We start from the raw sequence: 27588 nt of genomic DNA on the forward strand, positions 1-27588 counted from the left end.
AGCAACAATACAAATGCAAATAAAATCCCATCAGAGAGGTGATAGAAAGGGTCACTAAATTAGAGGAAAGGAGATATCAACTTTCTGCAAAAGAGGTGATGCACAGTAAGCAATCTGCAACCAGCAATTTTATTACCACTGTTTTGCAAATGAAGAGCTTGTCAAGTGCTCCATGTATATCCATGAACTAGTGAAAACATGCAGACATTTTTGCAAAATTAATTTCTCGGAACCCTAATTCTGATCTGAGAATTTAATTTTTAAAATAATTGTAAATGTTCATAAGTTCACAAATCTGAAGAATAAAATAATACATCAAATTCTATGAACTGCCAGCCAGATTTACCCAAAGAATATAGTCTAACAGAATATTAGAAGGGAACAATCTGTTTCTGAACTTTTTATTAAAAAAATTCTGTTGTTTTGAAGATATAAATTCTAAAGCAATTTTATGTATTTAACAAAATACAAACCCTCAAGCATAAATACGTATTTAGACGTATGCATGGTAAAGATTGCTACTTTTTTCACTGAAACCTGGTGATACACTATCAGAATACAAGTTCCTTTGCTAATATTCTATTTCACAGAAAGCCTGCACTCTCTACTATTGCAAATGATAATTTTAAAATGTAACACTATAGAATAAGACAAAGTTATAACTTGTCATCTGGGACAGTTTCCACATTCTACACAATATTACAAAGTTATACAAAATATCTAAAATATCTACCCTGGGCTAAAAATAAATTTTTTTGAGTGTGCTAGTCAGACTGAAAATGACTCATGGTATGAAGGAACATGAATCATCTAAAACATTTTGGGACTAATTACATACGAATATATAAAGCACTGAGAAATAAATGAGTTCAAAAAGAGCCCCTAACTTCATACTCATCCCTAACAAAGTCAATTTACAAAAGAAATATTAATATTCATTCCTCATATCACACCTGAAAAGATTTTTGTAGTTCACTCCCCAGTTTTGAACTTCATTTAATCCTTTTTTCTATCATGAAATGAGAAAGTGTTGTAATTCTTATCAGTCTACTAACATGGATTCATAGTGGGGTCTGCATGGGAAATCCAAGTTTTTCCCTCAATCTTTCCCAACATTTATAGCAGCAAATAATTTTTTGTTCAGAGCAATGATAATTTTCACAATACATTGCCAGGGATCTGTATAAATTTTCAATGGCATTGAAGAGAAGGAAGAAACACAGACACTACAATTATGGGAAAAGGAAAAGATTCCACGTAAAATATAGCTCCATTTCCAACCATCAGCCAAACCAACCGGAAGACCAGGAGTTTTTTGCCTCTAATGCACATGTGAGTCCAGGAGAATTTCACCAATAAACTCAGCTACAGATGAAGAAAAAAACAAACCCCAAAAAGCATATGAAAATATTTGGAAGTACTTTCAGATACAAGCTGAAAACTTGAGAAGGCTGAAACACTGAGGATTCATATTCAGAAGGAATACTCAGAGACCTATTCTCACAGCTTTTCCATAGTCAAGAAGAACATTCCTCAGGGTGGAGGCACATACCTCAGTGCATGGTGCATTTGTGTCCAAGCACTAGAGAACAGCCACAGCAGGTATACACCTTATTTTTCTTTGTTTACCAGTTGACTTGTTACAACTTATTTGTGTAACCAGAAGACTACGTGCAAACCATCTTCTACACGACAGCAGCATTCTCCATAGGATAGCACCAAGTTCCATTTCCTCTCCTCAGGGAGGCTCTTGGTAAGGAAACAATGCCCTCCACGGCCAGCCAAGTGAAGACCTGCTGACAGAGCTAATGCAACGAAAGCTGCTTTTATTGCTTAGTTAACAATCCTTATTCAAGCAATATGGACAAACTGAAGTGTTCAATTTCAGATAGGTGTTTAGAAACTTTTGGGCTTGCATCCGCATCCCAAGAGATAAAGAAAGGAGGTTTAAGTGTTGTGATCTGGCTTTATAAATTCCATGTGACTAATCATATTTTAATACCTTTAAAACTAGACTGCTTAAACATCAATCAGGCTGAGTTTTGAGGCATGCCCTTCCTCCATACTTAATAACGTTTGCTAGGTGTTTATATCCAAATGCTCCATGTAAATCTTATTTCTTACAAAGGACTGTGACAGAGGCTTCAGAAAGCCTCAGAAAAAAACAATATAAGGTTCTAGACTACCAGTCATTTTTAGAGGTACACAGTCTCTCATTACTTCTGATAATTTCCTGTTAATGCGTTTTTTATTTGTACTGAAACAAAATATCTGGCAAGTCCTTTTCATGTCCATTACAGTAGGTGTGACGTCATTCATATTTTGTTATGCAGACCTTAAATGAAGACAAAAAAAGGAAGTTCCAGAACAGAAGCTCAAGGAATAGAAACTTTCATATTCAACTAATGTCAAAATATGGGAGCAAGCCATGAGAATTACTTTGGAAATTGCAGACAAATGTCTATCCATAAGAAGTAATATCTAACATTTTCATTCCCCCACTAACTTTAGTAGTGTTCTAAAATTTGAATATTCAGTGACATACAGATAGGAAAAAAAAAAGTTATTGAGATAAGTATCACAAGTACATTTTTTTTAAAGTCAAATGTTTGAGAAGTAGAAGATCAGAAAAAATAATGTGTAAAGTGTACTGTAAGAAATCAAAATGTATTCATGTGCCAAACCCAATAAAATCTGTAAAATAATTACTAGTTCCAAAAGCATTCAAAGGCCTCTCAGTCCCTAAAACTTCTCAGAAAACACCTTAGCACCTTGGACTGAAACTTCTCCCCTGGGCTTCTCGATAATTTGTGACAGGAGACAATGCCGAGGTTTCCACACATCTGATTACCTACGTCAGCCCAAAAGCAGAAGCAAATCCCTGCCAGGTAAAGGAAGATTAGTGCTGGAACTAGGAGTGTGCTCTTAAGAGGTGACAGACTTCAAGAGCTGCAGGTTATAACACCACTCTGATACTAAAACTCCAGGAAATTGTATTGTTTGCAAATGAAACTGAAGGAGGAAAAAATACAGAGCTTTGCAAATGAGATTTCATCATTTGTTCATTGCTCCCTTAGATTTTACAAGCTTAGAATATCCATTTTTGCTTTAAGTAAAAATATAAAGTAATATATTCTAAATTTGGCAAGTATATATTAAAAAATGTTAAAAACATGCTCTAATACAACAGATTAGTGTAAAAAAAATTATGGAACAGACCTTGCATGGTCTGCAGACAGATTTCCCTGCTTAATCCCCCAAGTCCAGGGAAGTTGAAAGAATACTTTTCCCTTCAAGGCAAAAATATCAGCCACGAAGGGAACTGGCCAGAATAGTTGTTTGCAGAGATGGAGGGTTTTTTGAGTCAGATGTTCAGGACACCAGCATGTTCTCTTTGCAAATTAAACCAGAACACTTTACAACTTCCAAGACTTCTCCAGATGTCTGCCTGTATAGCCACATGGGCATGTTTTAAGTGTCTGCATGATTGGGTCCCTTGCAAAATACAGGGAGAATGCTTGTCTCTCACAGTTGCTCTTCTCTTCATCAATTTTATCTTGGTAAAATCGACCAGATCCTTGATTTCTTTAAAAGAGGAACAGCAGATTTCTACATCCAAGGAAATGGCATCTTCAGAAACCACTTACAAAGAAGATTCTGGCTCTTCTGGTACTCTTTGTGGCATAACCATCCTTATTTTTAATTCTTCTTTTTTAGCTAACTGGCCTATTTTCCAATAATTTTATCCATAAGTCTCAAGTACATGGCGAGTCGAAACTAAGAGATAAGATGGGGAAAGCCAAGAAAAGCCAAATCTACTAGCCAAAAATCCAACTTCCCACTTAGCTTACAAGTTATATTTCATCCTTTCTTGCTTTCTCATCAAGTATGAGTAAATAAAACACCAAATAAATATAAACAAAATAAATATTTAAGAACATGGCATAGATTGCATATTTGCACAACAGAAAAAAAGAAAAGATTGTTGGCTCAGGGAACAAGTGCTACAAGAACGCTGACTTTTATTGCCTACACTGTAAACACTGAGTTGTCACTCCCTCCTATGCAAAGCTTTCAATCTGCAAGCCATAAACAGGGTCACTGCTCCTTTTAAGTGCTGGGAAGCTCTTTGCTTTTAGGAGCTGGCTTGTGTTGCTATGACTTTAATACTGCTTTTACATCTGAGTCTTCAGGTTTCTCTGTTTAAAGGTTCACTGCAAATTAATCAGTGAGGAATATTTTAAACATTAAAGACAAATATTCCTTATATTCCTTTCCTCTCTCCAACAAACTTTCACGTTTCCTGCCATTAATTTAGTATGAAACAGAACATAATTTTTCTTAGCAACTGGTACAAATATAAAAGTTCATATTTTAATATTTCAGTAGTGCTTCAGTAAACTTAAGAAACACTAGCTGATTACAGCCAAGCAAGAAGCAGCTACAGATCCATCAACCTGACAACCTCCAGGCCAAATCCTAAAACTAGAAATTCTGCTTCCAGACTCCATTATGAACAGGAATGGAGAAAATTCAACCTGGAAATCCTTCCATACATGGTTGGTAAACAGCTTTACACTGTAAGATGTAGCAAGAGTCGTAAAGAAAATTTGCATGTTAAAATGTTATAATGTAAGAACTGTTTGCTGAAGGAACACAGGGTAATTTGATTACAGGAAAAAAAAAATTCCAAGATCTCAAAGTAATGAGGAACCTGTGACACAAATCCTAATCTGGCATATGACAGCTGCAGAATAAATTCAAAAGATTTTTACCAGACTAATTATCTGTTAATGGGCAGGCTCAGCGGGACATAACAAATTCCCAAGGTTTAGTTTCCAAGTCATGTGACCCAATCTTTAGCATGGCAGATGGCAGACAATGACTGCATACCACTCTTTTATTCCAAGAGCTCCACACACCATTTCTGTAACCCATCACTAAAATTATTGTAATCATACATCAACAAAGATACAACGCTACTGCTGGTGACACCACTCCTTCAGCAGTGATTGTTTCCCACACTGCAGCATGTCATTTTTATTAAGTGCTGGCAGCTCTCGGTGTGCGCAGACAAAAATCGAAATCCCAGTAGGATTTATCTTCTCTATAGATCCACAAAGACTTCAGCAAGTTGGATGTCACTTTTAGCAGGACACACATGCTTGCTGTTAGCTAAAATATCAGCAAATTTTTCAGTTGCCACGCTGTAATTTAAAAATGCTAACTTCACACCAGGTTCTGATGTTATGCTCATTTTTAGAAATAATCTATTATTTTAACATCACACTTCACCAAGCTGCTAGTCTGATGGCAAAGGGTATTACTGATCACATCTCTAAATTGAACCTAGCTGAAAAAGATTAAATTCACACCCAGTGGACACCAGCCATCACGCTCCCAGTAAGGGTACAGCAGAGCCCCATAGTCAGAATTGTGCATCCCTGCGGGAAGGAAAGAGATCCGTTCTCTATTCTATCTGTACTGTATTCTGGGTTATTGATCTCCAGAAAGCAAGAACAGGACACAGGGGCTCCCCCGCTGTGACAAATTCTAAAGACCTTTGTTCCAGAGAACCAAGTTTTCCAGTGCTAGACTGTGGCTGTTTCACATGGCATGACCTTTATTTTTTGCATATGCAACAAAGCTGAAGAGCCTCCTCAGCATCATTGTTCACTTCAAGTTTAACACACTCTTCTGAGATGACTCCCTAGATGTTCAAGGCTCTGTTTCTTTTTTAATCCTTTTTCTGTAGCACCTTCAGCATCACAATTTTGCTGCTTTGAAACAAAATCCTTACCATTTCCCTTTTTTTCTTAAAATTACAATTGCACTGGTAATGTGATCTTCTGGCAATGGTGATAAAATTGGAAATACTCTCCAGGCTAAATCATAAATCCCACATTATCTGCCTGTGTACTTTGCACCACTCCATGTAATGAAAATGCTTTGGAAAATGTTCCATGATGAATATGTACAGAAAAGACTTCTGTACTTTCATATTTAGAGTATTTTTCAGATTGCTGCAACTATGACAGGGCAGGGTTAATTTCAGGTTGGTTTCAGACAAACACTTCCTTCCACATATAGCTAGAGGTGGGAATATTTCTATGTCCACGAGCAGAGGCCAAAATTATCTCCTCTGCCTGAGTTTGCTACTTCCTCCTTCCTTCTAGCAATAAACAACCCTGGCTCCCAGCTCTGAGCACACCGATGGGAAGTCTGACCAAAAATACCGTGTAGCAGTGTCCATGGATGAATTCATTTCCTGCCATACAGACTTCCTGAAGATTACAGCCACTTTAATTCTTTTGTTTTCAGTAAGACTTGCAAGACTTGTATCCCACACTGACTAGACACAGGCATCTGTCCAGAGCTGCTCTCTGAAACAACTCCAGCCTCCAGCACAAGCCCAGCTTCCCTTAAATCATGTTTCACATCAAACATTAGAAGAGGTTTGCTAGCATTAGGATAAAATTTACTTTAACTGTAACCCCTGCTGTTTGAGTTCTGTGGGTTGCAGGTGTGTACTCATGCACACTTTAATATTAACAGACATTCTAATTTTTGTTTTATCTCCAGCTTAACAGCTCTTCCAAAGTGGTAGATCACCCTTAGTTACTGAAAACACTCAAACCCAATCAGTTTTCAGAAGCCTTTGAGACTGCTGGACTCCAGTTATCTGCTGAAAATAGTAATAAAAAAATCACCTCTCCATTATTCTTATTTTTACAGTGACTATCTACCATCAAGTTCCACAGCATCTGACCTTGACTGAAAGCCTTTTATTTCTTTTTCTATACATAGGGAAGACAGAGAAGTAATTTCCTTTTGCTGCTAGTTTTTTTTTTTTGTTCATCACCCCAAAAAACTTGTTGATTATATTTCTATAATCTCAGCAATTACATTTCCTTTAATCTTTCCTCAGAGAACATCTCCTTACATCTTTTTACCCGTTTCTGGATTTCCATAACAAAGCTGTCTCTAGCTGGCATCATTGCATTGAATAGGACAGAGGAAACTGGGCACCTGACACATACATCAGAAACAAGATAACTTCCACATGGATGTTTGTATTCCCCTCCTGTGCACAACCAGTGACACCATGAATTCATCTTCACATCCTCAGCTGTGATCCTTTGCCACTTCAGCCAGAACACTTGGCATTTCCTATCTGCATTGCTAATAACCAGTGTGTGCAAGATTACTCAGCCTGCTTTGTCCTAAGCTCTTTCTGCAGTTTGTCAAGATTCTAATCTTCTGTTGTCCAGGCTTCCTGTAGCTCATCTGTATTTATTAAGCATATCCTCCATTTCATCTTCCAGGTCATTTCCAAAGACTCATACAGACACATGTTCATTGACCCCTACTCAATATGAAATTCCGGTTTGGCGGAGAGTCATCAATAACCACTGGGAACAGCAATATTCCAACCATGCATTCGGTAAGTAGTGCATTTTTTCTGGACCACGCTTCCCTAGCTGACTGATGAAAAAAGACAGCATGAAGAAAAAACTTATTTCAGATACAAAGAAGTAGCCACTTTTGTTTTCTTCCCCTTGTCTCTCTCCCCAGTCAAGTAATTGATTCATAACTATGCATTGTTAAAAAAAAAAAACCCAACAAACGATAAAAAAGCCCCCAAACCTTCCCAAAATCCCACCTCATGCTCTCATTTGAAGCATCCTGTGTTCAGAGCTCAACCCAAAGTGGCAGGCTCCCTGAATAGACAGGTGCTGTGTCAGTGCCCTTCTGGTCTGTAACACTCATAAAAGTGACTGTACCAAAAAACATAACTTTTTACCATACTACAATTTTTTGACTTCCAGGTGGTACAAGTATCCCACTGCTACATATTTCCTCAAACAAAGGGAGATAATCCAACCAACTACAAGAAAGTGATTCATAGTACTGCTCCATCAGTACTGCCTGAGAGTTCAGTTTGTTTAGCTCAACCTTAGGGACCAGCATCATACCTAATGAATATCAGCTGTAAGATCATTAGACTCATGCAGAACTCCTCTATTGCTTTTTAGGGTTTCCCTATGCCCTGGAAAGTAACCTTTAGCTCTTTCATGTTGGTTTTGTCTCAAGTTGATCCAGTGAATGAGAAGAATGACTCTTGACATCTAGTATGAGTTTTCCTCCACTGTACTGTGTGTATTATTTTCTGATATAACTTCACAGGCCACTTAGTTCCTACTCTCTTGGGAGATCACTCTTTTACAAGTTCCATTTTTTTTCTCTAAAGTGATCTAAATATACTTTCTGGATTCATCTCGACAAAACATTTTACTATTTCTCACACATTATTTGTGGACTCATGTCAGCTACAAAAACTCCAAACAAATAAACAAACAAACTCCAAAACAGCAATATAAATGCTTCTTTCCAGCTGATACTTCACTCCTACATTGCAGTGCTATCCCACTCCTGCATCAAGAGGTCTCTGTTGCTCCCATTCCCTCACATGGTTTGCACACACCCTACTGAATTTTCATCATGTAAAAACTGCATGTCCCCCTCTGTCCCACAATGTATGTAACTACCACTTGTGCAATTTCCCACAAAATGGGCAGATTCATATGCTTTTTCATGCAGATATGAACCATGAATTCTGAAAAGCATTTCCATCCAACATATCTACTCTTTGCATAGTTCTATTGGCAATCATATCCACAGTGTCAAATCCCCAATCACTCTGCTGCAGCTCGGCAAACTGTAAATCCCTTCCTATAAACTGACTCTACCACTCATGATCCTCAGCCTTTAGGATGAATTCAGGGACTATCATTATTATTCAAAATCTTGAAATTAGCTGAGGAAAGGCTCCTTGCCCACAAATTCCTTCTGTGGGATCTGCAATGCAGAGAATTGCTCTCAGCAGCTGCCACTGACATTCTACATTAACAATATCTAAGCCTTATAAAGAGTTGTGAGCTATATGAGGGCTTAAGGATTTCTTCCCCTCATACTTGCAGATTAATGCAACATTTCAGCTTAAAATAGTATTTTAAATTTCAGCAGAACTAGAACTGAAAAAAAAAAAAAGCTGAAGATTTCTTTTCTTGCAAAATTGCTTGTAGCAAAAATTTAAACCTGTGCCATTTCCAATACATTTGTACAGTGTCTGTATTAGGTTAGAGTCTGAGATGCAAGATAAAAGCTTGATTTACTTTGGTAGCTTTCAACTAGAAATCATGCCTGTTAACACTGAAGCAAGTTTCTATTACAGTTGTTTCTCAGCCTGCAATGAGATATCAGTGATGTAACAGCACAATTAAATTACAAAACCAAAAAAAGTACATGTCTAGAGCCTGGTTGCTCAAGGAACATCCTTCTTTAGTAGGAGAGAATTGGACTAAAGGGAAATATTTGCCAAAAAGAACTGACCTGCAAAAAAATTATTTTTTAAAAAAATCATCTCATACAAGTAGGATTTTGCCAACAAAATGGAAAAACCAAGAAAAATGTAATTCATATGTTCTAAAACATCTCTTAGTCCTTAACAGTAAGATCTCTACTGAGAATAAGATTGTAGCAAAAATACTGTATTAATGGAAATTTTTGAGATCTGAATGACAAAAGCCTACCAAGAATATTGGGAAAATCTGTTACACTAATAAACAAAATCTCTCCTGCTCATCCCTTCTTTTGGTTTCTACCTCTGTGATGGGTATGTTAACAGCAAAGGAAATACAAAATTCAGTTTTCAAAAGCTATCTTCTCTACTAAGAGTTTTCAAGTCTGTCACTAGAGAATAAAAAAAATCACTGAGAGGAGAGCACAATGAGTGATAAATACATCCACATGTAGTAACTGCTTTCTTCAGTTACCAATTCACTTTTAATGAGCTCTTTATAAAAAAAACTTCATTAACAGAAAATTGGGGAACTTTTGGTTCCAGAGAGAGCCCCCAATATACTCATAAAAAAAGACCTTCAAAATAAGGCTAATATTTGGTGCATTCTCACTGTTTTGACAACAGAGTATAGAAAAGGTGTCTCATCCACCTTTTCAATCCCGTTATGGACATTAATCCATGAAACTGCAACACACTGCAGGCTTAAAAAGTGTGAAGATTTAGTTTTCCTTTGTGTGTCAAATTACACAAGCTTTAGAGTTGTGTGTGGTTTTTTGTGAGCTTCTCACAGGGAATCTCTCTCCCCAACTTACCACACAGTCACCACCCCACACTTCACAATTACTGAAGCTCAAAGCTTGTTTAGCAAGAAAGAAACCCTCCATTCTGTTCAGAGATAACAAAGGGTTAACTTCCCAACTGGAGAACTTTCAGTCTGACTGTCCTTGCTTCACAGTAGGATAGTGACAGATTCCAGGAAAATGCAGCCAAGTAAAGAAAACACTTTGGTCAAGCAAATATATTAGGCAAACCTCAATGTCAGAAGCACAAAGACTGGAATAGCAGAAGCCTGCACTGCAAAGTTAAAGCCTAGCTACTTTTACAGAAATATTTCTCTCACTTAAAAATCTTCTCAACAATCTTGGGAGGTTAAAAAAAAATTGGTTTCAAAATCTTGATGATAATAGTAAAACAGAGAATAACACCTGAGCTGGATATTTTCTTTGATTATTCTGTGTGAAAACAGACAAGTATCTGGTTTTTAATTGTAAGATTTTATAATGTTTGCAAGGTTGCTTAAAAGTTAGAATTAAGCCCAGCATCAAAATAATTCAAAAATAGATCTGTACTGCAGGCTACAAAGCACTAATATGTTAAGTTACAGCATTCATTTTGAAATTGAAGATAAAAAGAAACCTTGCAAACATTATAAAATCTTGCAATTAAAAACCAGATACTTGTCTGTTTTCACACAGAATAATCAAAGAAAATATCCAACTCAGGTGTTATTCTCTGTTTTACTACTATCATCAAGATTTTGCGACAGTCAAGATTAATGAAGTCAGGAGAGCAAATATAAACTCTTTTGAAAACATCCCTTCTCTTCTACTGGTCAAAAAGATCACTGGTTTTAACACCATTTCTTCCTACACATTAAATGGTTCTACTGGAATAAAAAAATCACACCACAAGAACAATGCATTCCTTAATCAAAGGATACAAGTTTTATACATGCATGTTTTAATCATCTGAATTTCACCCCCATTTTCATATTAAACAGAAAATACAACCTAAGCCTATTCACTCAGGAAAGAAAATAAAAGTATTTCCACAGAGATAAAAATATGAAGGAGCAAGGAAAAAAAATTAGAACCATGAGAAACACAAGGGCTACATTTATAGGAACATAGCCATTTACAAAATGCCTTTTTTTTAATGGTTGCCTTTCAAGCTGTGCCAACACCACAACGAACAAAAAGAACTGCCTCCCTAGCAGATTTAGAAGAATAAGCAATTACTACATTAGAGAAAATAGGCTCAGAAATTTCCACCAATTGGTAGTTGGCAGCAAAGCAACTCTTCATGCGCCAAACCCCAAAAAGCCCTTCGGCACCAACCTCTACATATACCGGCAGTGAACAAACAAATTAAAAAAACCCTACTGTCTCAAACTGGGGTCAGCCCTTCACTTTGAGGAAAGAGAAATAAACAAAAATAAAACAAAGCAAGAACTCTCCATCCTCCTAGGTAAGTAGTAGAAGGCTTTTATTTTTTTGTCAGGGTGTTTGAAGTGATAGGTCTTCTCTTTGGGGCACTCCATCTCACAAGCTCTTAAAACATAACTGTGTTGTGCAACAAAGGCTCCTTCCCCCAAAGTCTGTGGAAAAGCACAAGGCCTGTCTTCCTGATGGAAGGGAGGTCTCCACATTTACACACTGCTGCTGCTGGAACAGTTTACACAGAGAGGCAGCTGCATGCAGCAACTCTCTGCTGACTGCTCACAGTCAGAATTAGGGATTTCTGAATCCCACCTGAGAACACTCCTACAGCTGCAGTCCAAGTTCACTGACTGCCTTTCCCCAAGAAGGGGAGGAGGAGGTCCTGCAGGAAAAAAAAAAAAAAAAAAAAAATTTTTGGAGCATTACCAATAACTGGTCATCCTCACCATTGACTGAAGACAGTCATCATATCATCCACCACAGGTAATGGCAACATGCAAGCAATGTATTTGATATTTAATGTTAATTACTTTTATTGATCCTTGATGAACTACTGCATGTTCCATATCAGTGCAGATCAGTGGGTCTCTGCTGTTTTGACAATGCAAGAGGAGGTGAATGTGAACTGACAATCCTAGCTTTTGCAGTTTCCCTTACTGACTCCCTACTTGCTTGAGAAGACCAAAATCCTGAGATGGTGTCAGAACACTTCATGGGCAGAAGAGACTCATTACTGCATAAGAAATATTTTATTATGCTATTTTATTCTGAATTAAATTAAACATGACAAACACTGTTCAGGTGTTCCTAGGAAGGATTCTCTGTTAAGAAGTAGCGTTAACAAATCTCATTTAAAGTCAAACCTATTAGAAGAACTAAAGAGCACATAACTGTGCTGCCACCAAACACTGAAAATCAAGAGTTTCAGTGATGCCTTTGCCTTGCTACATTTTCATCAAAACAATCAAGTTGTTTTCTTCAGATATTTCCCTACAAGAAGTGTATCCAAGCACACGGAACATAATCAGAGACAGAGCTCATACTGAGGCAATCTAAGTGCACTTGTTCTGCAACACATTTGCTAGAAGCTTGCACCACAAAAAAGTGGTTTTTTGGCATAAAACATTATAAAAATATTGAAAATAAAAATGCCCTCATCTCTGAACACAACTGAAACTTTTACATTAATTGATGCAGATGTATAGGTATGCAGGTATATATAATACTTGTTGAATGAGCAAGGATATCAATGTTTAGCTAACACTACAAGAGTCCGGATACCTGATACCAATGTGATCTGCACTGAGCCTGTGTTGCTCTATTACTGAAGTCACAATTCTGTCAGAGCTCCACAGCAGTGTCAAACAAAAGTATTAGGTATCAAAGTCCTGCTCTATGAAGGGCTGAGTCATTAATGTGACTGATCAACACCAAGTGTGCTCCTGACACTTTAAACTGGTGCAGCAGAACATCCTGTGGGCCACTCCTTTGTATTTCTGTCCAAGAATACACACCTGCCACATCATTAACCCTAGCTTTGTTTTTGCAGAGATAAAACTAAAAGCAAAAAAAAAGCAAGTTGCAAAGATGTGACCACCCTCCCCGAATGATTCATTTCAGATACAATTCTTGACCTCAGCTCATGTCAGCTATCCCCTCTGGAAACAGCAATCTGTGGAAGTGCAATGAAAAGAGACATTGATATTTTTCTTATACCACTCAGCCACTATGTGGTAGTCTGAAAATACATATATATCTTAACAAGTCCAATTGTTTCATAAACTGTATTAATCAATAAACAGTCACCTTTTTTGAGCAATGCAAAAAGGCTGGCATAAAAATATTTTTTTTTTACTTTAATGTAAAGATCCACTTATTTTACACTATATACAATTCAAATTTTTCTATGTGTACTAATATTTTAATCAAGCTTTTTAAAGTTAATTTTTTAAACTGCCATTATTCAGAAGCACATCAAAGCATACACAGTAGCAAGAACTGAACTTATGAAAATTGAGCATCTCAGATTATTAGATGGCCACGGCAGTTTATTCTCCTACCTGCTTCCCATCCAGTGTACAAAGTCTCTTGACTACACCAGAGTCTAACTTAATGGCTTCGGTGATGTCATTCAAGACCTGTTCGAAGGAGTGAGCAGTCTTCTTGTTCAGCAGAATTCTCACAGCTTTCCGTGGCTTTACCCCACTCCTAATAACAGTCACCAGTTTGGGTTTAATGAAATCTTTACTCTCCTTCACTTCGCTCCTCGTGGATGCCAAGGACGTTAAGGACCGACTGGACCCAGTCCTTATGTTCACGCACCAGTTTGGGTTGACATTCTTGGTGTAATCAACCTTGCGATATGGCTCATTGGATGCACACACATAGCTCTCACCTGAAAAGAAGAGGACATGTTCACACTTTAAAGGGGTTTGCAGCTACTTTGTCAACTTAAAAACTAGAAAAACCAAAAAAGACAAATACTTTGGGAGTGATTTTCCTGTACTTTGACAACGAGGACTGTAAATTATCAGAGCTTTCCACCCAAACAACATTCCAAAGAGTGCTTTCAACAGGTTTCAAAAGACCCATGGTACAAAAAATAGTGGGTAATGAAGAGGTTGAAGATATTTCTCATGTCTTTTGGACTGAGTCACTTTGCAAGTGCTCAAATTACTTGAGCTCAACACATGACATTAAGAGCTTTTTCCTACAGCAAATATCCAGGTCCTCCCCTATATATCCCTCAATCATGTACTTCAAGATATGTAAACCCATGTCTGTATTTATTTTACAAGAGCAAGTTTTAGACACCTCAAGACACTTACCCTGAAAGGTACTTTAATCTACCAGGAGTTACTGCCTTTCTACTAAGGACACATATTTGAAATGCATCGACTTTGATATTTTTTAGACCAATGAACACCTCCTGAGGCCACAAATGAGTATTTGAGAGTATGGGAGAATAACAATACATCTACACTTCCCCATTTTTAATTTCATTCCTAACTCGAAGCTGGTTTTTTTTTTGTTCTTTTTTGGTTTTGTTTTGGTGGTTTTTGTTTTTTTTTTTTTGGGGGGGGGGGGTTTGTTTTGTTGGGTTTTGTTGGTTTGTTTCTTTTGTTTGGGTTTTTTTTGTTCCTTTCTTTGTTTTGCTTTTAAGGAAAACCAAAGAGGAGGACTACTTGCAGCTTGTGACAACACTTTTGACACCTGACAGCAATATGCAAGATGTAATCCATGACAGGGACATCTTTAAATCTGGGTTATTTGTGTAACCCACATCCTTGGGGTGTCACAAATGACATCCCAAGACATTCTTGAACAGGCAGAGTATTGCCAGAAGGACAAATGGTTAAGCATTCAAAACTGACAGAATACACCATTGCTCCAGACAGAAGAGCTACCTATATCTTAAAAAGCTTAACCTGTTGTAAAATTAAAGCTCCACAGTCAGAGTCACTGGTGGAAGAAACCAAACTCACTTCTAACATGCGCAGCATAAGGAGCAAAGAGTAAACATGCATCTAGGAGACAGAACTGTAAGAGTTACAAAATGTATGCCTACATTTAGATACATACTAGAAAACTTTTAAACAACACTTCTGCATTCTGAACTCCAGTTTGGAGAGCTGATTTATCTTAGAAGTTGCAGAGCTCGTTCTAAAAGCAAGATACTAAACCACTTTCAAAGCCCTGAAGAATTACTGTGAGCTGAAAGACTTTCTTGTTTCTTTTCCAATACTAATTACACTGCTTTGTAATTTATCTTGTATTTAGACCTTCTTGAAAGTCTACTTGCTGTATCTGAAAGAACACAAATTATAATTAGGCCAAGTTAACAATGATCTTGTTTGGGAAATTCTGGCAGCCAGTTCTGCCTCCACAAACATCACTGGGGACTGTATTCCACTCAGGTACAGGAAACTGGGGTGAAGTCCTGGGGGTGTCACTGCCTTGCCTGTACTCCTCTTCACTCATCCCCATTGCTCCTCCTCATATTCACAGATCAAGTGGTGCGAAAAACAAACAAATGCACACAAAACTAGACTCCTCCTCTTTCCCCAAAAAAGTTAGCTATGAGAAAGGAGGTGTTTTCAGCACACAAACTCCTTGACAAAGAGCTGTGTGCTGCACACTAGCACCAACTTACAGGTAGGAGGAAAAGAACCCCAACTCCACACAGCTTTGTAAGGACTGTAGTGTCTAGAAGCTTATGCAGCCCCAGAACTACACACTGAATTTTAAGAAATCTCCAAGCAATTTGGTTTTATCAAACCTGAGCAAGATATTGGATGAGATGACTTCAAAAAGTCCCTGTCAAACTAAGAGATCCTATGATTTTAAAGATTTTCACAGCTCTCTTCTGAGAGCTGTTTTAGTCATCTAAAATCTGTAGTCATTTTGTTATTGCAAAACAGCCTGAGATATTCAAGTTTTGTGGCAGCAGCTCAGCTACAATAAAAAGCAAAGGTTTCCCCCACACATTCTCTAACACTAGATTCAAAGGACTATGCTTGTTGTCTGGACAATTGCCAGTAAGTCTGTCTCCAAACTCGGTGCTGCCGAAGGAGAGGCACCTCAAGAAGCTGGCAGTAGTCACACTCAGTGGGACAGAAGAGGCAAAATCAGAAGGGTAAAATAAAAGTCTTGGATTGAGATAGAGACACTTTATTAGGGAAAGCAAAAGCCAAAGGGGCAAGCAAAAATAAACAAGGAATTAATTCAGCACTTCTCAAGGACAGGCAGGTGTTCAGCCTCCTCCAGGAAAGCCAGGCTCCATCATGGGAGGTGGCTTGGGAAGCCACATGATTTAACTCTGAACTTTCCTCCTCTTCTTCCTTCTTCCCCCAGATTTATAAGCTGAGGATGATGTCATGGAATATCACTTGGGCCAGCTGGGGTCAGCTGTCCCAGCTGTGTCACCTCCCAGTTTCATTTTCCCCCAGCCCACTCACTGGTGGGATGTTGTGAGAAGCCAAAAAGGCCTTGGCTCTGTGTGAGCCCTGCTCAGCAGGAATAAAAACATGCTCCTGTTATCAACACTGTTTCAAAAACAAATACAAAACATAGCCCACATCAGCTACCATGAAGAAAATTAACTCTATGCCAGCCAAAACCAACACAAGCTCTTGGGACAGTCTGTCCAGCTGTGTGCAAAAGAGCTTTAAATAAATTCTACAAAGTACCTCAAAATTCCCCATCATTGAGAATGTTCAAAATTATCCTTTCCAAGTCAAAATCAATATACTTCCTAGACCATTAAAAAAAAAAAAACCAAACCAACAAATGCACAAAAATCAAGATATTTCAAAGTTAAATTTCAGGGCCAAAATTTAAATTAACAAAGTTTAAAAAAATAAATAAAAATTAAATCTACTCAGAAACAGTCTCAAATTTGTAGTGAATAAATTGCTTTATATAAAGTAAAGGTAGAGGACAAAAGGTCCCTTTGCTCAAGGATTTATCATAGCAAAGTTTCAACAGGCATGATGGCTTTGTCTTTTACAGACTCATAATCATAAACAGAGCATCTTCTTTGTACTATCATGGAATGTGATCTATTGTCTATATTGCAGCTGTACTGCAGCACCCTATAGGGCACCAGAAATTGTACTTCTACAACATTTTCAGTCAATATTAATCCAAAAGTGTCTATATTTCTTTAAAACAGCAGTGTAAAACTTTTTGTCTTCTACTGCTTCCCTTGCTTGATGCATGAATAAAACAATTGCTTCACTATCTCAGAGTGATGCAGATTTCTCCTTGTAACTTCTTTTCCTTTAAGCAGAGGCCATAATAACAAAAGTCAGGAAGTGCTTTCAAGTTAAAACAATGTAATAACTTAAAAGAAAGAATTTCAAATTATTTGTTTCAGCTGCATTTAGCCAATCCTGAAGTTGAAGCCCAAACTATTTCACATTAAAAAAAAAAAAAAATTAAATCTGCCAAAATGAATTGAAAATTTCCTATAGTTGGCAGATACAGGAGTCTAATTACTTGAGAATATAGTATATTACAGATTGTTTAGTAAGTGCTTTAAAAAGTCCACGCCTGCTTTCATATACCAGACATATAAATAAAGTTAAGTAACAAAATTTTTGCATGGAAAACAGATTTTGCTACTACACCTGCAAGGCAAGCACATATGGCAAGACTAGAGCAAGGGCTGCAAGTGAAAAAACACATTCACTGAGTGATTTTCATGTTTCATTATTTAAATGATAAAGTTTTGAAATTATTACTTAAATCTCTATTTTACCACAGCCAGGACTTCACCCACAGTTTCTAAGTTTTATTCAAAAACTTGCAAAATACAAAAAATCCAAGAAGCAGTAAGCAGTATCATTAGGAAGCCAATTGCTTCTCTCTGGATAAAGGACGGTTTTCTAGGAATGAGTTAAACATTTATTTGTTTGACAGGGTTATACAATTCAATACTTACCAGATTAAAATGTGTAAGGAAAAAAATGGCAGGGGTAACTTAAATCACATCTATAAAGCTAACTCCAGGAAACTTTCCTACAGAATGGTGTATTTAAAAAGTACGCCTGAGAAAATACTATCCTTTGACAAGCAAGCATTAATAAAGTATTAATAAAATACTGTGTTAAGCATTAATAAAGTATTGTGTAAATTATTGTAGTCATCCTCCAAAGTAGAAAATGCCCTTATGTATCTCACTTTGGAAGAAATATGTCATTTATAGAAGTACTATCTCTTTTTTACATTAATTTTTGTAGGTAAGAACCTGAAAAAATATATATACACCATATATATACCATATTTGCTCACAGCTTTCATGTATGACCTGATTTTAAATCTGTTTGGGATTAATTCATGTGTAAGTACACCCTTCTGATAATCTCCGCAATCTTTCAGAAAACTAATATATGCAAAATATAACATACAATACTTGATTTTTGAGGGAGTCTAGAAGGGTTGAACCAATCAAATTGTTTTCAAATGTTGTTGAAACTAACAGATACCTTTGTGTTGCCAACACATTTTATGAAAAATCCTTTACTTAGGATTTTTCCTTTCCTTAGAGCTGAGAAGCCTCAGAAACAACGGTAAACAATTCTTATCTGCTGCTGTGGAATGCCACGGGAAAATCTGTGATTGGCCCCGTCAGACTGTTTCCAATTAAGAGCCTATCCCAATTCACCTGTTCGGCCCGTCTCGGGCTGAGAAGACTTCGGTTTACACATTCCTATTCTATTCTTAGCTTAGCCTGGTAGTGAAATCCTTCTCTTTATTCTTTTAGTATAGTTTCTATATCTTATATATCATATAATAATAAATCAAAGCCTTCTGATACATGGAGTCAACGTTGTCGTCTCTTCCCTCATCCTGGGACCTCAGAAAACCGCTGTAATACCTTTGTAGTTAAAATCACAAACATAAATAATTTTGATTGTTTCACTGACTGCCTTGAATGAAATTTTCCATGTGAATAACCTAAATCCATATCATGCCAAATAAAAAGGAAATATTTTATGAGACTTTAGCAGCATTTTGATCAAGCTGCAGCTTTTTTCTTTTTGCATTTTTACATCTACCTACTCAAAAAGTTGACAAATCTCCAAAACCAGGCATAAAAAATAATTCAAATATTTACACTGCTGACTTCAATATGGTCAATTTTATGGTTTGAAGGCCCACTTTCCATTTTTATTCTTGAAAGACTATAAAGCTAATGCATACTAGCTTCAACTAGCACAGAGTCATAGCAAATACATTATGGAAAATAAAGACCATGTCTCCAGCTCACAACATTGTCAATAGCATGAATCAGCTCCCCAGGTTTCAGACCAGAGCATGGGTTTAGTCTCTAATATTACACTGAGGTTTGCAGGTAAAGTAGCACAATATAGAGTAATGAAGCAGGAAGATCTATTTAGCAATGCTTTCTTTTTTTTCTTTAGATGCAGGAAAAAATGCAGCACTTCCAGACATAGGTGACATCTGGGACTTGAGCCCAGCCAAACTATTACACAGCAGAAAGCTCAACCAGGCTGCAGAGCAGTTTTGGCAGAAGTCTGAAACCTCCTTATAAGTTCACAGCATAATTTCAACAGAGTGTATGTACAATCCATCCCATGATTCAGGACAGTACCCAGAGCAAGCTGAAAGTGCCAGCTCTTCCACGAAGAAATCCTGCTACCATCAAAACCTCCTCAATTTGGGCATATGCTAGTTAAAAAGAGAAACATCTGATATTTTGGGTCACAATATAATCAGCAAATGGTCTAAGTCTACTGATTTTCCAAATCTTATTAACAGTAGAAAATCAACTAGAAGATATGGAACATTGCCTATTGACAAGGAAACATTACCTGCCTCTCAATAATTTAGCTGCACTGAATTAATAACCAGATGTGCTATCCATGAAACAAACTGCTGTGTAAGTGGTTTAAGAACAATGTAAAAGGATTCCAGCTTCAGACAGCCAACATTCTAAACACAACACTTGCCATTCCCTCAGAAGAGGAAAATGCAGATGATATACACAGAAAATGGAAAAAGAGAAAACGAGACAACACTGGTCAGTCTGACTGACAAATAGCCAAAGGCCATCAGCTGCCTAAATAATGGTTTTTCTTTCTTAGAAACTCATCCACAAAGTTTTTTATTTGCCATCTATCTCTTCAACACCAATCCTCAGGAATGTGCCTAGCTCACCTTTCAAGATAAAAATGCATGGATTAAGGAGAATAGCATGTAGACTTAATAGATGAGGGAAAGGCTGTGGATGTGTCTATCCAGGGTCTATCTAGACTTCAGTAAAGGGTTTGACACCATCTGCCAGAGCATCCTCTTAGAAAAACTGAGTGCTTGCAGCTTGGGTGGGTGGACTCTTCAATGGGTGAAAATCTGGCTGGATGGCTGGGCCCAGAGTACTGTGGTGAATGGAGATAAATCCATTTGGCAGTTGGTCAGTAGTGGTGCTCCCCAGGGCTCCATCTTGGGGTGGTCCTGTTTAACACCTTTGTGGATGATCTGTACACAGGGATCAAGTGCATCCTCAGTAATTGTGCAGAAGACACTAAGTTGATGTGCTCAGGAGATGGAAGGCTCTGCTGGAGACCTGGACAGACTCCATTGGTGGGCTGAGAACACAGCTGCAGGAGGCTCAAGAAGGTGAAGTGTCGGGCTCTGCACCTGAGCCATGCAATGATACAGGCTGGGTGAGGAATGGCTTGGGACAGAAAGGGACACATGGGGTGCTGGCTGACAGCAGCTGAACCTCAGCCAGTGTGCCCATGTGGCCCAGAGGACTGATGGCACCCTGGCCTGGATCAGCCAGCAGGACAGAGAAGTGGTTGTTCCCCTGTACTGGGCACTGGTGAGGCCACACCTTGAGTGCTGTGTCCAGTTCTGGGCCTCTCACTTTAAAAAGGATATTGAGGAGCTGCAGCGTGTCCAGAGAAGAGAAACAAGGCTCATGAAGGGTCTGTAAAACATGTCTTATGGGGAATGGCTGAGGGAGCTGGTTTGTTTAATCAGGAGAAGAGTAGGCTCAGGCCTCATGGCTGTCTCCAGCTCTCTGAAAGAAAGTTGGATGGAGGTGGGCTCAGTCTCTTCTGCCATGCTCACAGTAAGAGGAATAGAGGAACTGGCCTTAAGCTGAGACAGGCGAAATTCAGATGAGATATTAGAAAAAAATCTTCACTATTAGAGTGATCAGGCATTGGAATAGGTTCCTCAGGCAGGTGGGGCAGTCACATCCTGCAGGTGAGACAGTCACCATCCTGCAAGTGCTTAAGAGGCTTTTGGATCTGGTGATATGGTTTAGGGATTACAGTGGCAGTGCTGGGTGGATGGTTGGACTGGATGAGCTCAAAAGTCTCTTTCAACCCCAATTATTTTATACCTCTACATGAACTAGTCTAAATTCAGCCATGCAATATTAGGTACTAAAAAGCAGGATGCATCCTGCCCTTTTGCATCACAAGTGTGAAATGTGCAGTTTTGAGGGAACACAACTGCCTCACCATTTGGGGTTCTTCACAGCACAAGTTTTGTGAGCCAAACCTCACTGCTAAGCATTTAACAAATAGCCTAGAAATATTCAGACTTTTTGTCCTTAACAAATAGAAACTACTAAAGAAATATTTACAGATATTTACTCTTCCCTAGCATTAGATTAGAACCCAACTGTGGATAAGTCACACGTTGCGAGCAACAAAAGGAATTAATTAAGTGTTCAACACTCAAAAATCCTCAGTAGGGATATCTGAAACAAAAGTATCTGAATAAGATTTTCTGGCTTGTTTCCTGCAAGGCTAATAAGCACTGCCTCCTGAAAGTCACATAAAGGATCAAGTTTTATTTAAACGGCACTCTGCATAACAGAGAATGATACAGCTGACAGGTAAAAACATCCCTAGGGTAGGAAAACAGTTTCCATATTTTTTAGGCATGTGTTCCCCTGTGAATCCCATAGGACAGGGCAGGTATCTACAGAGATTTCGCCTATTCACCTTATGTTCCTCGGCTTCTTTGGGTGCAACTCTTTAGCTTCAAAGCTACCAAAAGCTCCTTATTTAGTACAGCAAGGTAGTTATTAAGGCTACTGACCTTCTTTCTAACTTTAGGAAACACAGCAGAGTACTCTTTCCGTGTTCTGTAACACAAAGCCAAGCAGATTTCCGGAACAGTGTATTTACAGCATATATGACTGATCTAAAAATAAAATAACCCCTTTTATGAAGGATTGGGTTATTTCAATTTCTCTTTCCTTCCTTACTTTGAGCAACTTCCCTCTGCATCAGTTTCATACAATTCACTTTCATATCACTTTTAATAACCCTGTATAAGTCATGATCTTTCCTCATCTATAGCACTCAGAATTTCCCATGCACTTTTTAAAACCTGGGACGACAACCAGGATTTTAGCAGATGACTAACTGCTATTAGTTCTCTTTAGATTAGATTTAGACATTAAGATGTGTAAATTACAGCCTCCTACAGGCTTTCACAGAATCACAGAACAGCTGAGATTGGAAGAGACCTTGGGGAAGTTCAACCCCCTGCTCAGATAGAGTAAAAGCTCTCAGAAGACAGCCAATGCCACCTGGCATCAAACACACCTGACACCATGTGCCTTCTGCACAGGAACTAAATAACCCTTTTCAGGTAAACTAGAATTTCCCCATCCCTGAAACTAGGAGATAGTTCCATCACCATCTATCTTATTTTACTTGGATGGGAAGTTAACTAAGAATTACTTCTACATTTCACATACACACCCCATTGCTCCAGAACTGTGTCACTACAGTGATTTGAACGTATATTTGGAAGAATATGCTTTCAGTGGTTTTTAATCCTTCTTTCATCCTCCTTTTTTGCCCTTCTTTGTTCAACTTATTACATTTGCCTCGTTTTTTAAGGTGCTACAGCTTTTGGCTCTAGCACAGGAGGGTAATCATACCTTTTGGAACGAGCAAAAATCCAAACTGCCTACTTGGTGCTGCCACCTGCTTGCCCTGACAAGAGAAAATATATTCTTGACCTAATACAACAGTACACATCAACCAAAGTCACAGGCACTTTATGCAACACATTCTCTTACTCTGTGTTAGTGAGGCAGCGTAAATCAGATATTGCCCTGTGCTATGTGTCCTGGCCATGCATAAGGCCTGCCCTGCCTCAAACCTTCCCACCTCCTGCCCAAAGACTTCCCTACAGATGCCTGTTGATTGTGTGCACAACCATGCAGCAAAAACTCCTGGCATTTTATAAAGGACTGTATTAATTAAGCATTGTTGTTAAACGAACAAAGACTCTCAGCCATTTTTCTAGGGAACAAGAAGGATTCCCATTAGATGCAAAACAAACAGAACTACTCTTTCCAGGAATAAAGTCTACACTTGCTTTCCTCTCCCAAAATGCAACAAAAACTCCCAGCTTTGCAGCAGACCTGTACAGTCGGGATTCTCCACATCCTTCATTAACAAGGCAATGAAAACAAAGAGACAGAGCATGACCAACATCCACATAAAATGCATAGCCCAGGACTAAAGAGCTGCACAGTTCTATTGCCATGGTGTCATGCTTTAGGAAGCCTATATTTTCAAGGGAAACTGAAGGAAATAGACAAACACTTAAATAGCTAACTCTGGTAGAAAATAAAAAAATATCTACTTTTTAATATTTAATATTGAAGGGAAAGTATAAAATTACACATGGAATGTAGTACTCTAAAGTAAAAAGTCGTGCTATGTTTGAGAGTAAAGCTGGATGAAAGAAAACCATAAGAAAGTCATAATAGTCCCAGCCCCCACCTCCTCTTTGGATCTGCCTGCTCAAACAGATCTGAAGCAGACAATGAAATTCCTCCCATTCTAAGAAAACAGTGAAAACTGTCAAACTCATAATGTTTCCTAATCTACAGGGGCTGAGAGTATAAATTATATTTGCCTTAGGCTGGTCCAGCAGAACATGCTTTTTTGATTGCCATATCCAGTTAAGAAAAGCAATATGCTTCATAAAATGGAGCTTCTATTTTTGACTAATAAACATGAGCTGGTGCAATTTTTAACTGGCTCAACCCATAACAGCAATATTTCATATCCTGAGTATGTCCATGCTCCAGCTCTTTTTCTCTTAAAATGACAAGCAGTAAAATAGATTGCCAAATACAGCCAAACGCCAAAAAAACATTTATCAGTGACTCAGCTCGTTATGATACATAATTTGATGTTGCCAGCTTTCATATCCCAGATAGTTAAATAGCAAATAAGCCTTAAAAAGCTTGCTCTGTACTGGGACATGCCACTGTCCAAGAGCTACACACACATAGGCTGGAGCTGAGGGAGGTTTAATGCAGATCTTGCTGGCTTGACAAGGTTTTCTGAGCACTCACCTTCTGCTCACTGCAGAGATCTGCTACTACTGAACCTGAACTGCTGTGACTTCATGTCCCAGTTCAGGAGCACTGGGAAGGTGCCAAGAGACCAGCAAGCTTGGTATTGCATCACGCAGCCATGGCCCGTCTGGTGCTCAGCCTGTGGCTGGCACACACTACAACACTTTAGTTGTATTTTTCTTTCTGAAAATATTGAAATACAGCAACATACAATTCAAAACTACTTCTGGTGCTTCTGCAGTTCAAGCTTTAGGCCAACAACCATGCTGGAGCATTTACTCGAGAGCAGAAATTCAAGCTTGCTATGCTGTAACCAGAAGAAATAAAGAAAATGAACCCAAATCAAATCTCTTCCAGCACCTCAAGAACAAAACAGCTGGCAAAAAAACTCCAATAATTTCAAGGAATGATAGATTCACTACTTGTTTGCTGTTCTTTCCTTCCTCTATATATTTTTCTTTCTCTGTGTGATTAGTCTTACACTGGTGAAATTTTTAGCATGCTAACTGGAGAACATACTAATCCAATTATGGTGCTATAGGATTTTCTTAATATTCCCGACAGTTGTATTGGATAGATGACTAAGCAGTTGGGATTCTTTTTTTCCCCCTTTTATTTCATTGAGAAAGCATGGAAGTGGCATTTTGACTGTGACATTTATTTTGCTTTATTCTTCCAGTAAAGAGCCACAACAAAGGTTACGGGTTTCAATGAGTACTTGAAGAGACAAAGAGTAAGTTTGGCTTTCAGTTATTAATTTATAGTTGTAAGAGTATATACGGCTGTCCAGCAAGTAATTTTGTCTTTGTTTTAAGTCATTGAAGTCTAATATTATTCCTGCTGCAACATTTCAAAAGTCACCCCATGTTATTGCTAGTTTCATCTCCTTTCCCTTCTGTGACCACTTCAGCATATCATATTTTTTAAGGTGTCTCTAAATTAACCACCAAATCATGAAAGTTTTTTTTACTTACTTCATTTCTTTTATCACCACAGGGTCAGCATTTCACTCTACAACCACTTCATCCTACTTCAGCTGTCAGTGTAAAACAGCCTTATAGTAGATCATGTAAGTACTCAGCACTATGGTACTATCAGGAAGTGCCCTTCCTTTTTTGAGGGAGACCCATTTGGCACAGCAAATTCTGCAGGCCCCCCTTCTCTTCCATGTTGCGAAGCAGCTGGTCCCTAACTCCCAATGTCCTTACTGGTGGATTAGATAAAGGTCTTCAGGTTCCCTTTCTCATCCAGTTCTCCAGGTGTGATTCAGCACTGCTTTGAAAAGGAAAGCTTCCAAACCAAAGCTCCAAGGATAGCTTTGGAAACCAAAGGATAGGCAGCTGAAAGCCTAGGGAACAGGAGGCATTGGAAGGCCTACAAAAAAATCCCAGTTCTTCATTAATGCAAACCAGCTACACCTGGCACACAGAGTCACAGGGTGGAAGACTGTGGTGGTAGCTGATGTATTGAGAACAACCATCAAATGCAAATTCATTACAAACCTCTCAGTGTGCACCTGTGCATTTGGGAAGCAGGCAATGCTGAGCTCAAACTGTATTTCAAGACATCAGGTGAAAACACTGGGGAATTCTGCTCCTCATTCCGCTAATTATCACTCCCCAAAACAAGGGGCATACATGTCATTCACAAAACAACATTTCTGGTCACATTTTGAGACAGTCAAGCACTGCTCTGTTCAGATTTGCAAGGTCTACATAACCTCAGCAGCTAAGTCCCATTATGAAAAGCTACTTAGGAACAACTCTGAAACACATCTGATTCCATAACATGCTTTTGAAAGTCAGGCAAGGCAGATAATTCCCTCTGTTAATATGGACTCTGATCACGTTTGAAACTAGGGCATTACACCTGTTAGTTTTAATAAATGGTAGGATATAGATACCCTCTTTTCACAGCACTGGGGCTTCTTCTCTGAAGGCTGAAGCCACTGTGAGTCAACAATGACACTTAGAGAACCAAATTACAGCATTTCCCTCTATTACAAATGGAAGGTAACCAAGAACTTCACAGTTCTTGCAGATAAAAAGAGCACCTGCTGCTGAACTACCGTTGGAGTCAAGCCCAGCACATGCAGATGGCAGCGCTCAAGGTGATGGGGGAAGTGGATGGTTCACACGGGGAAAACGAGGCTCTACTGCCCCTCACAATAGCGGGCAACCCCGGCTACTTGCCCTCACGGGTTCTGCGGCCGAAAGTTTTCACAAGTCGACCTCTCCGCCTTGATCCGGGTAGGGACTGGGAAGCTCACCCCAGGGAGTGGCCACAACCCACCACCAGGTCCCACGGCCAGCTCCAACAAGACTTTGACACCCTCCTCACCTTCCACCAGCTCGTCCAGGCTGGTAAGCTTCTTGCTGCCATCGATGGTGTAGATGGTGCGGACCCCCTGGGGCAGGTTCACGTTGTCCGACAGGGACCGGGTGAGCTCCACCAGGAGGGCGTCGAAGGAGCGGAAGCGGTCGGGGGAGATGGCGTACACCAAGCCCTTGAAGTACCTGTCCCCGTTGCGGTAGAAGCGGGCTTTGCGAGCCTTCTTCTCGGAGCTGAGCGCCTGCAGGGTGCGGGTGCGGTAGAGGCTGCAGTGCGCGCTGTGCGCCGGGCTGGGCACCAGCCCATTGCCCCGCGGCCCCGCGCCGCCGCCGGACCCGGAGCCTCCGCGCCGCGGCCCGGAGCGCTGCTGCCGCTTGTCCCGCTCCTCGAAGTGCTCCAGCTCGATGCTCCGGCTGCTCGCCATGGGGAGCCGCCTGTCCGCCCTCCCAGCTCCGCTACGGGCTGCTACGCCTGCCCGCCGCGCTCGCAAGGGCTCGGGCCGCCTAAAAGAGCATCGCGCCCGGCCGCTCTCGCCGGGAGAGCTGCGGCTGAGCGCGGCGCCCGACCTGCCCCGCCACCGCAGCGCCGGCCCCGCCGGAGCCTCCGCTACCCGCTGCTGCGCCCGCGGCCGCGCACAAAAGCATCCCTCACGGCCGAGCGCGGCGCCCCCCGGCTACGGGCGATGCCGGGGACCGAGCGAGAGGCTCGCAGGAGCCCCGCGGCCGCGCCCCCGCGCCGTGCCCATGCGGGCTCGCACAATGCGCGGGTCTCCTGCTCAGCCCCTTCCTTGCTGGCTCCGC

At 39.5% G+C, this 27588-nt stretch overlaps 1 protein-coding gene across 8 annotated transcripts in view; it reads right to left on the minus strand.

Moving 5' to 3' along the window:
* The window catches only part of DCLK2 (doublecortin like kinase 2), an 80202-nt gene extending 52854 nt beyond the window's left edge, over positions 1–27348 (minus strand). For all 8 annotated transcript variants that reach the window (XR_007777468.1, XR_007777466.1, XR_007777467.1 and 5 more), the window contains exons 1-2: positions 26798–27348; positions 13644–13978 (exon numbers count right to left, since the gene is read on the minus strand). Coding sequence is in view for 5 of the 8 variants with exons in the window: in XM_050973783.1 (XP_050829740.1) it covers positions 13644–13978; positions 26798–27212 (750 nt within the window). In the remaining 3 variants the exon portion in view is untranslated. The remainder of the gene's footprint in view (positions 1–13643; positions 13979–26797) is intronic.
* Positions 27349–27588: the final 240 nt, after the last annotated feature.

This window comes from Serinus canaria, chromosome 4 (assembly GCF_022539315.1).
Source record: "Serinus canaria isolate serCan28SL12 chromosome 4, serCan2020, whole genome shotgun sequence".
NCBI classification, from domain to species: domain Eukaryota; kingdom Metazoa; phylum Chordata; class Aves; order Passeriformes; family Fringillidae; genus Serinus; species Serinus canaria.